Source organism: Ruditapes philippinarum, unplaced genomic scaffold (assembly GCF_026571515.1).
Source record: "Ruditapes philippinarum isolate M1 unplaced genomic scaffold, ASM2657151v2 ctg4833_1_1_1_1, whole genome shotgun sequence".
NCBI classification, from domain to species: Eukaryota; Metazoa; Mollusca; class Bivalvia; order Venerida; family Veneridae; genus Ruditapes; species Ruditapes philippinarum.
The window spans coordinates 23-14,544 of record NW_026863127.1 but is presented as its reverse complement, the minus strand read 5'-3'; the positions used below and the strand labels follow the sequence as shown (position 1 = coordinate 14,544).

Below are 14,522 nucleotides of genomic sequence, written 5' to 3'. Positions count from 1 at the left end.
TTTTCTTGGCTGACTTAATTGTCAATACTGGGACAAATTCCTGATTAAAAAAAAAAAAGTATTAAACTTCCAACTAAAAATTTTTTTGCATACAAATTGTATATGTAATAATGCAGAAATATATGTAAAATTTGAGCTAGGATTTTTATCTATAGATAAGGACAATATTTTCATGCTTGGTACCAATCTAAGTGACCAAAAAAAGTTAAGAAACAACACTTCTACAATTTCAAATTATAAGAGTATGGGTACTTTATTCTTCATTTAAAACATGACTTTCATTAATTTACTAGAATTTTCTGTAGAAATACAAAACATATTAAGATAAGAAATCTGAAGACTAAACTAAAAAACTAATCTATTTTCAAACTTTATCCTTGAAATCAACATTGAAGAAAGCAATAAATATTTGCATAATATCGTGCACTCATTTATCTCTGCATAAGAGCTACTCCTTCATTCTATAAAATATAAAAGCTAGACTGCCGATTCAGCAATATTTGAGACGGTTTTTATATTGACAAAATATGGTGTAGTCTGAATTTTGTATAATAAAACTATCTCCTTTCCAAGAAACAAAATTACTATCATTATGTTTCTTATATATAACAGTACACTTAGAGTTTCAATATAACAATAAATATTTCTTAAAGCTTTTAAAAACAAAAAACCCAGAAATGCATAGTGTTCAAATTTATTTAGGCTGGAGTAGATCTATTATAGTTGTTTATGGAAAATCGTTAATAATAGGCAAATAAATAATTGTGATACTAGCAATTAACCAAAGTATGAATTGCCATAACATCTCAGTTAAGGACTTGGAAAATTATCGACAATTTCCTAGGAAATATTGATAATTTTCTAGGATATTTTGACAATTTTTGACGAAAAATTAGAACTTCTAACAAATTAAGAATTACTTGGTCTTCCAAACCAATATTAAGAAGGGAAAAAACAAAGAAAGTCCTATACAATCTCAATTGTCACCAACTATTACATAAAATGTTTTCTTGGCTGACTTAATTGTCAATACTGGGACAAATTCCTGATTAAAAAAAAAAAAGTATTAAACTTCCAACTAAAAATTTTTTTGCATACAAATTGTATATGTAATAATGCAGAAATATATGTAAAATTTGAGCTAGGATTTTTATCTATAGATAAGGACAATATTTTCATGCTTGGTACCAATCTAAGTGACCAAAAAAAGTTAAGAAACAACACTTCTACAATTTCAAATTATAAGAGTATGGGTACTTTATTCTTCATTTAAAACATGACTTTCATTAATTTACTAGAATTTTCTGTAGAAATACAAAACATATTAAGATAAGAAATCTGAAGACTAAACTAAAAAACTAATCTATTTTCAAACTTTATCCTTGAAATCAACATTGAAGAAAGCAATAAATATTTGCATAATATCGTGCACTCATTTATCTCTGCATAAGAGCTACTCCTTCATTCTATAAAATATAAAAGCTAGACTGCCGATTCAGCAATATTTGAGACGGTTTTTATATTGACAAAATATGGTGTAGTCTGAATTTTGTATAATAAAACTATCTCCTTTCCAAGAAACAAAATTACTATCATTATGTTTCTTATATATAACAGTACACTTAGAGTTTCAATATAACAATAAATATTTCTTAAAGCTTTTAAAAACAAAAAACCCAGAAATGCATAGTGTTCAAATTTATTTAGGCTGGAGTAGATCTATTATAGTTGTTTATGGAAAATCGTTAATAATAGGCAAATAAATAATTGTGATACTAGCAATTAACCAAAGTATGAATTGCCATAACATCTCAGTTAAGGACTTGGAAAATTATCGACAATTTCCTAGGAAATATTGATAATTTTCTAGGATATTTTGACAATTTTTGACGAAAAATTAGAACTTCTAACAAATTAAGAATTACTTGGTCTTCCAAACCAATATTAAGAAGGGAAAAAACAAAGAAAGTCCTATACAATCTCAATTGTCACCAACTATTACATAAAATGTTTTCTTGGCTGACTTAATTGTCAATACTGGGACAAATTCCTGATTAAAAAAAAAAAGTATTAAACTTCCAACTAAAAATTTTTTTGCATACAAATTGTATATGTAATAATGCAGAAATATATGTAAAATTTGAGCTAGGATTTTTATCTATAGATAAGGACAATATTTTCATGCTTGGTACCAATCTAAGTGACCAAAAAAAGTTAAGAAACAACACTTCTACAATTTCAAATTATAAGAGTATGGGTACTTTATTCTTCATTTAAAACATGACTTTCATTAATTTACTAGAATTTTCTGTAGAAATACAAAACATATTAAGATAAGAAATCTGAAGACTAAACTAAAAAACTAATCTATTTTCAAACTTTATCCTTGAAATCAACATTGAAGAAAGCAATAAATATTTGCATAATATCGTGCACTCATTTATCTCTGCATAAGAGCTACTCCTTCATTCTATAAAATATAAAAGCTAGACTGCCGATTCAGCAATATTTGAGACGGTTTTTTATATTGACAAAATATGGTGTAGTCTGAATTTTGTATAATAAAACTATCTCCTTTCCAAGAAACAAAATTACTATCATTATGTTTCTTATATATAACAGTACACTTAGAGTTTCAATATAACAATAAATATTTCTTAAAGCTTTTAAAAACAAAAAACCCAGAAATGCATAGTGTTCAAATTTATTTAGGCTGGAGTAGATCTATTATAGTTGTTTATGGAAAATCGTTAATAATAGGCAAATAAATAATTGTGATACTAGCAATTAACCAAAGTATGAATTGCCATAACATCTCAGTTAAGGACTTGGAAAATTATCGACAATTTCCTAGGAAATATTGATAATTTTCTAGGATATTTTGACAATTTTTGACGAAAAAATTAGAACTTCTAACAAATTAAGAATTACTTGGTCTTCCAAACCAATATTAAGAAGGGAAAAAACAAAGAAAGTCCTATACAATCTCAATTGTCACCAACTATTACATAAAATGTTTTCTTGGCTGACTTAATTGTCAATACTGGGACAAATTCCTGATTAAAAAAAAAAAGTATTAAACTTCCAACTAAAAATTTTTTTGCATACAAATTGTATATGTAATAATGCAGAAATATATGTAAAATTTGAGCTAGGATTTTTATCTATAGATAAGGACAATATTTTCATGCTTGGTACCAATCTAAGTGACCAAAAAAAGTTAAGAAACAACACTTCTACAATTTCAAATTATAAGAGTATGGGTACTTTATTCTTCATTTAAAACATGACTTTCATTAATTTACTAGAATTTTCTGTAGAAATACAAAACATATTAAGATAAGAAATCTGAAGACTAAACTAAAAAACTAATCTATTTTCAAACTTTATCCTTGAAATCAACATTGAAGAAAGCAATAAATATTTGCATAATATCGTGCACTCATTTATCTCTGCATAAGAGCTACTCCTTCATTCTATAAAATATAAAAGCTAGACTGCCGATTCAGCAATATTTGAGACGGTTTTTATATTGACAAAATATGGTGTAGTCTGAATTTTGTATAATAAAACTATCTCCTTTCCAAGAAACAAAATTACTATCATTATGTTTCTTATATATAACAGTACACTTAGAGTTTCAATATAACAATAAATATTTCTTAAAGCTTTTAAAAACAAAAAACCCAGAAATGCATAGTGTTCAAATTTATTTAGGCTGGAGTAGATCTATTATAGTTGTTTATGGAAAATCGTTAATAATATCATAGGCAAAAGTTTACTACTTAAGGTTGTCTTACTCTTATGCTTTCCCGCCAAAACATTTCTAACATTGGTCAATATCGTAATAAATTGGTCATTTCCGGAATGTTATTTTTCACAATTTTCGGTATTCAATATTTTTTTAATCGTTTATTACGAGAATTTAGTATATAGCAATACAGGATGAGTGATTAGACATAATCTTATGCCCAAGATTTTGAAAAAATAATGTTCCGGAAATAACCGTCGGATTTGCTATGAAATTGGCCGATATTATAATTTTTTGGCAGGAAAACATTACAGTAAGACTACCTTAATCAATGTATGATTGACAATAAGTCATGTGACAATTTTCCTATTTAACTTGTAAAGGTAACTGTGTGTTAAATTATGGAGTTACCTGGCAAAACATTTTTCATTCATTGTCGTATATAAGTCAGTGTTAAGAGATGAATTAATTGTTTTACAGTTCATTTTGTTAGGTGAAAAGGTGTGATTTTAGCATTTATCACACACCCGTGCCGATTTTGCGACTCCGTAAAAATGGTATTGCACGGCCGTGCATATATTTTGACGTGACGTCATTAGCGTTATACAAACATAGTGTAAAGACGCGCTAAATGTTAGCGTTATACTATAGACGCGTCAATAAAAAAATGACTCTTATTTCACTTTAAACGGTATTTATTTTGGGTATGTGATAAATAGAATATTAAATTCGTGTAAGTTCCATACTGAATTTATTGCACTCGTTGAATAAAATAATATTATGCTCGCCAGAGGCTCGCATAATATAATTTTATTCAACTCGTGCAATAAATTCAGTATTGAACTTACACTCATTCAATATCCTCTATTTAATCATTCATGTGCCTTGTCCGGTATATACCGGAATACAGTAATTAGTGTGCTGATCCAACACTCGTCAGACAGTCCCTCGGTCATTGACAAAAGCCGGTAACTACATTTAAACTTACTTAAATGGAATGATATTTGGATGATTAAGTTTCCTGAGATTTTTTATGTCCGTCTCCTTCACGTCCCTGACTTTCTTTACTGCAACCTCCTCTCCATTCAGTTTACCAAGAAACACTGCTCCCTGTGCCCCGCTTCCAAGCCACTGTAGGTCTGAGATATTCTCAAACGGAATTTCCCAATCATCTGAAATTGAACTTTAAATATTGAAAAAACACCTTATGGCAAGTAAGCATAAACACTTATTACTACTCAATATTGTCTTCAATATTCTTTTTATATTCATTTGTGTGATACTTAATTTCATCAGTGAGAAACAATAAATATTTTCATAATTTCATAAATACAGGTAAAAGAATGAATATTGTTTTCTGTATCTAACACCAACAGGGCTTCCATAAGGTCTCAACCCGGTACGGAATTAGACCCAGCCCATTGTAGTCTAGAAAGTAGTTCTTTTAAATTTTGAAATGGCCTATTTCAAGTCATCTTAATTGATACTGGTTAAATTTTAAGTATATCTTTAGTAATTGTGTACATAAAGTTTCATTTCTGAGTTAACTTTAAAGGTTGTTTTTGATGTATTTTTGCAGGATTTCATTTCTGGGTGGAAGGTTTCAGGAGGTACTATGCACAAGAATACACACCAGTTACTATTTGGAATATTCTATAGTGATAACAGAAATTAAAAGCTGCAGAAAAACACCAAGGGCTAATGTATTTTTTTTTTGTGCTAAATTTACTTGGACTGCATTGGTGTTTAAAGAAATGGTCATGAAGTTTCGGTACCGGATTTGCTTTGTCCAGAATTTAGCCTTAAATGTGATGGATTTACTATAGGATACATATTACGAAAATTCAGTGGGCCGTCTCCATAAGCGAAAGTTTGGGAGTTGTTTACTCCTTGATTTGTGACTTCCAAAATCTAATACTTTTCCTTCTTTATCTTAATGATGTGACTTCAAATGTCTTTTGCAGTCTCTGACTTCCAAAATTTGGAACTTAATGAAAGCCAGACCCCAAGGTGCCCCTCTGTATATAATACACGCATTTCACACACGAGCTAACACTTGTGTAGAACAGCTACACGTATCTTAACTGTAACTAGTTGGAGAGCTTTGCAATAAACAACCTAGGTAGGTTTCGAACAACCTGAAGACAGAGGCAGTTGGTTTACAGACCGGAACCTTGTAGAGAATTTAACTGTTGAATCGATAACCAGACCATTGCAAAAGATAGGTAAGAAAGTGCAAACATACACTTACCAGTGCTGTCTTTTTTCATTTCAGCTACAGCAGCTTTCCCAATCATGGTCCAGACTGGGCGGAGACATCCTAGCAGTCCCTCGAAGAACCCGCCCTGAGTTGACGTATAATCTACACTGTTGAACTGATTATGACATGGTGTGACTGGTGCGGAATGTGCGGTGGGCGAGACGTCCGTGCTGGAGTTTGACTGCTCAGTCAGACTGAGTTGATCTATATCGTGGTCTAGTTGTAGCATACTGTAAAACGTATCATTCATTTCAATACAACATTGAGATATAAGTGGGAGATTTTTTAACATCAGTTTTTTTTTCTTTTTTGTATTTCTTTTGGCGTAACACTGCAATTTTCAGGGTATTTTTCACAAGTATAAATTTATAACCTGCAAGTATTTCCTCCAATCTATCAAAGAATATATTACTATTCCATAATACTGCATGTTTGTAACATGGTTTTACATTTGATAATCGTGACTTTTATATAATCTATATACACGGCTGCAGCGATTTATGAATTAATTTCATATATTTCTCAAGTAAAGAAAGTTTACAGAACATGTATTATAAATTTGTTATGAAGATTATGGATATGTTATATGGCTGTATATAAATGGTTATTTGCAATATAACCCTTGTCTGGCAGCATGCTTTATATATTCAAACAACCATTTATATAGGGACATATAACGTATTAAAAATCTTCATTACTAATAATATAAACACATTTTATTGAATTAAACACCTTTCAATGATATTTACGGAAAGAAAATCTACCTGTTTGGAAATTCAAAGTCAGAGCTGCTAGTCATCAACACCTGTAAATTACTTGGACTATTCCGACTGTTTATCGGCTCATCCTTTTTCGGAATGTCCATCGCCGTGGTACGGTGACCCGCAGCTGCTGCCATTCTTTTTGTTACGACTTCAGCTGGCAGTTGTAGGTTTCGTTCCAGCGTCATTTTGGCTATATTTCTGATTTAAACCACCTGAAATAGATAAACATTATTGTTATATGAAATTAAACCATCTAAAATAGATAAACATTATTGTTATATGAAATTATTACATTTGAGTACAAAATCTTTCATATTAATTTTATTCATATTTGTAAACTGTTTTTTGCAGCATCTGACAGATCAACTTATTTATCAGTGTCACAACTTAATTTTGTTTTAGTTTTGAAGTATTATGGATACATTCTATAACTTCCCCTCTGGAGTACGACCTTGGTGACCGAACTATGCATTATTATAAGCAGAAAATGACAAAGAGAAACAGGAGTCAAACCAACAACCTTCCATAAGCTAGATATCAACAGTTTCCTTATATGGAAGCATCATACATCCTTGAAAGGACCTTTAAGACCATAGCCATGTGATTAAACAGCAGTGACCTTATCTATTCAAAGACTGTACAACATTGATTAAAACAGTTCAGCAACAGCAGCACAATTTTCTATCTTCATATCAATTTACAACAAAAAATAAAATGTACATTCAAAAAGATACAAATTAAATTCAGATAATGTGAATAAATATACTGATGCACTGGTAGCATTTGCCCCTTGTTATTAGAACTCTTTATAATACTGTAAAGTTATAGAACATTATAAAGTAAGTTGAGTTTATATCTTAACAGTTTTCACAATAATTAGTTGTAATTAATATTTATAAACAAATCTATGACACTAAATGTTTAAAATTAAATTTTACAAAGATATATATACACAATATATATAAACACACACGTAACAATTATCTCTGTACTATCTCCTGATCTAAGTTAAATTTATCCTACATGAAATTAATTATGACTAACCCTAACAGTTTATAAAACAATGATAAACTGGACTAAATAAAATATCCAATTTCTCATTACCATATTATGGCATAGTCATTTAATATGATTATGTTTTAAAACACCTACTGAATTTTAGTAACATAAATCATCAAATTATCATTGAATATGTGGCTATTGTTTTAATTGAAGTTTTTTCTTATATCCTCCTCTACATATTTTTCTCTCACAATCCAAATATTAAGAAAGATTTGTTTCTTGTTTTTTTTTCCACAGAAGTTGTAAATTTTATTTAACAGTGTAACCATATTATTAATTGCTAAATAGCAACAGAAGCAAAAGATTGTTAAGGTAATTTGCCAATTAGTTACTTTTTTGGAAACTTATGACTATATAAAAAGATTTTGAGCAATAAAAATAAAAGCATTTCTGAGGCATATATCTTATCTAACTAATTAAAACACTTAAATTTTCTCAATAAATTGATACTTACATGTATATCTAATAATTTCCTATCTACAATTAACATTTTAATCAAATCACTACAATTTACTGTGCATCCAAAATCATAAAACAGTTCTTAGTTACAATCAAAACTACCAGCCTTTATTATTTTCAGTAAATGGAGTGAATCCCGTAAATCAAATCTGATGTATATTACGTAATGAATCTAAAAGACAAAATAAAAGTCTGAGGTTTAAGATAAATCAAAAGAACAGATAATATACCTTTTGTAAATGTGTTCATAAAGCCGTATCTTTTGACAGGGCTCACGCTGTCGGTCGCCATAGTCGCCATTTGCGATTATTTTATAAGATTGGCGATTATTTTTGCATTTTGGCTACAAAATCTGGCGATTATTTTTTACTTCCAACAGTGTTTATATAAGGTGTAAAAATCGATAGTGAATGCAGTAGACCCAATTAACACCAGCGGGGTGCATTTAATTGAGTGTCAACTTTTTACCGGTCACGTGCTGCTAACTATATTGCCCGAGGTGATAAAATACATGAGCGATGTATAATTGTATAAGTACTTTAAAGATATTGTCCAGCATTTATAATAGCCATCAAATATTCGTCAATTAGCCACAAAAATCGTTTAAAATTGATAAACTGGATATTGACTTACCCAAAATTTACCGTGATTCCAGTAATTGCAAATTTTGATTTTTTTTTTTGTTTTAAGCTACTTGACTAAATCGCCAGTGGAAAACAATGGTAAAATATTTAAAAAGTATTAAATTCCAAACAACTGTTTGCACAACAACCAAAATTGTGAATATTTCTTTAGAAAACAGGAAAAATCCGATTGTCACATATTTTCGCGACACCGATAATTTTGATATTTATTTGAAGGTGAAATAAGCTATGTTCTGTTTAAAAATCTTTACTACTATGGCAGAAAATTTGTATTACATTGGTGATGATGATATTTTTCAGTAAATTATTCAGAAAAAAGGCTGCATTCTGTGAATGAGTTTGCAAACTTGTGTTATTTCTATAGGCTAATATGACCTAGATCTACTCCAGTTCTGTGTGAAATGTGGAAATTGACAGTGGTTATAGCTGACAAAATTTGATTAGAACAAACAAAAAAAGTTGTCTGATAACAGCATTATGTAAAGTTAGAATGAATCTTTAATATTATTGTTATACAGTAATTATACTAATTATAACGTTTTTATTCTGTTCTATAATAACAATTAAAGTTGTGGTTCTATTTAAAAAAAGGTAGTTATCAATATACACAAATGTATCAGTTTATTTGAGAATCCTTATAAAACTGAAAGATATAAATGTAATGTTTATTTAATCAACTGCTTATGTTGTTAATCGCTAATCCGTGAATAGTCCGTTGAACTTTTGGCTATTATTTTTTTAAGCTGAAATTATTGGCTATTATTTTATTTGAGCCAGTGTGAGCCCTGTTTTGATAATAACTATTATAATAAACCGTCTGTTAATTATGAATAAAACGACAATTAACCAGTCTGTGGTCACAATATTTTATTAATTTACATTCGAAACTGATTAAAATCCATGTTCACACATTAGAATCATTAATGTAAAATGATGTCAAATTTTCACCATTATTTAAAGAAACTTGCTCAAAAATTGTTATTGTGTCAACCCCCGTTTTCTAAATAATCTCGTAAATTAAACGTTTCACCTTTTTAAGTGCAGATATAACGATTATTTTAAGATAATTTGAATAAACTGTCTCGTTTATAAATCGTAATTTTGTTCATTGTCTCTACAAAGGGGTATCGTAAACAAACAATGTAAACATTGTAAACCAAATGGATATAACACCTCGTCGTACAGGCAATCTATTGTTTTATATCTTAAAACGTAAAAAAAAATTAAATACGGCTTGTCACTATGACTTTGAGAACGGATATTTTTACAAACGCTGAAATACAACACTGTGAAATGAGACAAGTTTCAACTATAATCCAGGGTTCCTGTTGTAACGCGAGCCAGCTTTTTCTCCGTCTCGATCTTATGTTCTGATAAAACAGAAGGATACAGTTACATTTTAGTCTGGTGCAAAGCCCAAATGATTACAGATATTACTATTTTTGTGATATTGGTATTACACAATTCACCATTTAACAGAGTCATTATTTAACTTCAATTACGGTGTAAATGGCTAGAGTAATACATTTTCTCAGTATATTAATATCAATATAGCTTTCTTAGCTAAACGAGTACATTTTGTTGAGCAAATTTAATCTAAAATGTCTTTGTCTTTTGCCTGCCCCACAAATTGTTAATATGCAAAAGTAATATTTCAGCTTTACATATGAAGATACTGTGCAAAATTTTTTATATGAGTAACATACAAGTATTTACTAAGAATTGACCCTCAATAGCTTGTACGCTTCAAGTAATTCAGCATCACACTCAATGTAATGAGGATCAGCATCCCACTCAAAAAGATTTTTTTTATTGTTAAATTAAACTAAACCATATAGCTATGGAGACCTTACATTTGTAACCTTACCAAAGTGACTGAATCTATGTTTGTATTATGTTAATAGTCCATCTCTCAGGGTATACTATTTAGATACTTTCCAATTTATTTAGTCTCATCAATGTTTCTAAGATTGTAGTATACCAACACTCAATAACCAATTCTCAACAAGGAGCTGACAACTGTTCCACTTATGATATCAAATCTCAAAGACAGGATATAAGGATATAATATGACCAATTATTAATGGTACATTTCCTAACAAGCAATTGTCCTTATATGTCAGTTAACAAAATGTGTTCAAGGGTAACGGTGGCCTAGTAGTTAATGTGTCTGCCTCTCAACCTAGGGATCACGGGTTCGAGCCCCACTCGGGTCACGACCATGCTTCTTCATATGACACCAGTACTGGTTGGTTCCAGTAAGCAGACTCGAAAGTGATTAATATAAGTTGTAAGAACTTGGTTTGCAATCGAGCTAAAAATAAATAAGTTTAAACTAAACTAACTAACTGTGTATAAAATAGAATAGGTTGTGACAGCAGTGAGAACTAAATATATATAATCGAACATCTAAAGACCTGTTATTAAATTTTGCGGTTAAGGTTTATGCCCAATCACCGATACTTTATTGGCAATAAATTGGAGGTAAACCAAAATGAATGGAGACCACACTGATAATAAAGGTAAAGATTGTCACTGATATTTATCAGGATAAACTGGCAATTTAACAAATAATTGCTGGAGATAGTCCACTCCCTTTACCTTGTATAATAATCATCTTTGTTCATACTAATAAAGAAAATGTGAAGGGGATTTCCCTTTCTTGTTTTTTTTCAGTGACTACAATTAATATTCCCATCAATATAAAGTCACTAAAAATTTATGTTTTGCCAGGGATTCAAACTATTGGGCTGTAAATAGAGTCTAAATGTAATGTAAACCCTATTGTTGAGCTAACTGGGCTGTTTTTTAAAAGGTTAATGCAGTAAGTTCCAGACAAATTCAATTAATACAGAATCATTCAAGAACACACACAAAAAATAGAGCCAATGCTGTAACAGAATTATCAAGTTATAACAATGCATGTCATTTGCCAATAATTTATCTTAATTGATACCAGTAATGAAATTCTCCATCTTTTAAAACATTAAGTGTAATAATATATAATAATAATAAAGTTACCTGATCTGTGATATAATCAAAGCCAAAATAATATCCCAAGATTTAAATAATTCCATAATTTATCCAATTTACACATTCTGTGATTAATTAACTTTTGCATAATAAGGTTATGCATACCATTTAAAGAGACTGATTAGATCAGTAAAATAATGAAAACTATAACTATTGCCTTAATTCATAACCTTTAACAACTAACAAATTGAACAATAATTTCTATAATCTTAAAAAACACACACACATTATAACACATTTTTCTTGAAATTATAAATGAACAAGTATACACATAAAATTTACAAAGATAGCCAATGTAGAAGTAAATTATATCGGTTAACGCCCCATTTACCTCAATGAAAATTAAAACATCCATATATTGACAAAACTGACCCCCTCAAGGCATATTCTTACGCTAGTGGCTGTCATTTTAATAATAATGTATGGAAAAATAACCTCAAATCTCAGGTACAGGTCAATGTATTAGATTATATTACGTAAAAAAAGCTTTCATATCAATTATTTTTACTACCAAACAATTATCTCAACATAATAACTTTACAAGTAACTAAAAGGAACAAGTTTCATCTAATTTCTGAAAATTTTTGAGACTTCTCGCCTTTTCCCAGTGTCACAATGGGTCAGATTACCAGACCCATTCCCAATGGCAAATATGCTTTTTTTCTCAATATTTCAAAAAAATCCCAATCGAAATGAAATTCCCGATATCAAAACTGACCAATTTGCTAAAGTTATGATTCCAGTATGACTGTATGGTATCAGATAGAATTAAGTGTTTCCAACGTATTATTTCATTGTCAAATTTTAAAGTATCTTTTATGATTTGAATGATATTTGCATTGATTCGGATAAAAAAATTAGCACTTTCGAAGGAGGTTTCAAAAGGTACCAAATATTTTCCCCAATTAAGCACAATTTAACAATGCAAAATTTCCCAAACTGGGCAAGTTACATTTTTCCCAAAATGGCATGGGAAAGGCCTGGGCTTGCTCGACCTTCTTAGATTAATATAAAATTTAAACACTTCTACTTGTTATAAAAACGTCATACTGCTGTTTTCAAGCTTCTTTGGTAGAATGAGAACTTGGGGTATCCATTTGTATGTTGTTTTAATTTAAATAGCAACTAATAATTCACTATCTTCACACAAAATTATTGCTGTATGAAACTATTGCAAGTTTAAAATATCTCTGCTTCTCTTGGTTTACATGTATTGCATATTTAATCCTTAATCATAAAGATTACAAGTAAAAAACATTCATAGAATTATCAAAGCATTACATAATTATGTTATTGTAGCAAGAGACAATTTTAACTGACATCAGCAAATCTGCAAAATGCTATAATAAGATCAAGTCAGTTACAATATTTTGATTTAAAATCTTAATACAAGTATTATTTTATTACTACAAAGTACATACCTAGTTCAAAATTGAAATCTCATCTGAAAAGTAATCTTAATCCATTATTTATGATGAGTCTTTAATTAGAAATAAGGTCCCACACCAGGCACTGAACTATCCAGCGTTTATTTCACAATTGGAATTTTGGTCACATGGTCCATAAGAAGGCTACCGCCTTTTTCGACATATGAAATCAATAAATACATAAACCTTTACCGATACATCAGTTAGCTTAAGGCGATCTATATTTAACTCTATACCGGTTTTATTTATACCTTTAATTTTTCAACTGTATTAAATTATGCAGTATAAAGCACTTATTGTGGCTGTTAAATTCATTTAATACTTTAATTAACAGTCTCTTTTATATGGAGATTTTAAATTAAAAGGGTTTATAATATGGGAGTTAAGTGTATATTTTGACGTGAGAGATCAACTAATTAAATATATTTTTATTTAAGTCAGGTTAATTTTTTACCACCACAACTATATTATCTATCTTTAAATTGAAGTAAAAGAAGAACTAATGTACCCCTCTGTACTTAGGTCTGTGAGCTGAATAGACTTAGCTTCCTCTGGGAAAGAATTCTAAGTCCCCGGTGGGATTTGAACCCACAACTTTAAACAGAAACATCGGCAGCTTTAACCATGCACTTAGTCATAAAAAACCATTAAAGTAATAAGAATAAGATGATGCGGTGGCATAAAAATAAGTTTAAAGTTTCATAAAATTGATGTAAAGCCACCTGACTTACATGTATGACATTGCGTACATAATATATTTGACAAATGATGCAATTAAATAAAGACTTCTTTGTTTTCTACCTTCAGTGACAACAAAAAAACAAACACTAGAAGTTGATAATTATGCAAAATTGTTACCTCTTCTTTGTATATAAAGATGATCATTGTTATGGAAAGCTTGATTTCAAAAATACTTATAAAATCTTTATCATTTAAGAGCATTGAAGGGGAAGCCCTAGGATTTCAATCAGACCACTTTATTAACTGACATAATATCTATTTTTAGCCATAGCCTCCTTATCGCCTTGTAAACAAAATGTAAACAAGCGTTAAACTTGTGTTAAATGGCTCGATTAAGAGATATTATGATAAAGACAAGAGATTGTTTAGATAGACCTATAT

The 14,522-nt window shown here is 29.7% G+C and overlaps 1 protein-coding gene across 3 annotated transcripts in view; it reads right to left on the bottom strand.

Annotated features, from left to right (window-relative positions):
- The window catches only part of LOC132721213 (mitogen-activated protein kinase kinase kinase 13-like), a 28,238-nt gene extending 13,956 nt beyond the window's left edge, over positions 1 to 14,282 (bottom strand). Inside the window, exons 1-4 of one of the 3 annotated variants that reach the window (XM_060705479.1) lie at positions 14,259 to 14,282; positions 6,776 to 6,987; positions 6,003 to 6,241; positions 4,740 to 4,923 (exon numbers count right to left, since the gene is read on the bottom strand). In XM_060705479.1, the coding sequence (XP_060561462.1) occupies positions 4,740 to 4,923; positions 6,003 to 6,241; positions 6,776 to 6,960 (608 nt within the window). In that variant the 5' untranslated portion in view covers positions 6,961 to 6,987; positions 14,259 to 14,282. Of the gene's footprint in view, positions 1 to 4,739; positions 4,924 to 6,002; positions 6,242 to 6,775; positions 6,988 to 8,526; positions 8,551 to 13,394; positions 13,549 to 14,258 lie in introns of those variants that run through there. The other 2 variants (XM_060705476.1, XM_060705477.1) reach the window with 2 other exon arrangements.
- Between the last annotated feature and the right edge of the window lie 240 nt (positions 14,283 to 14,522).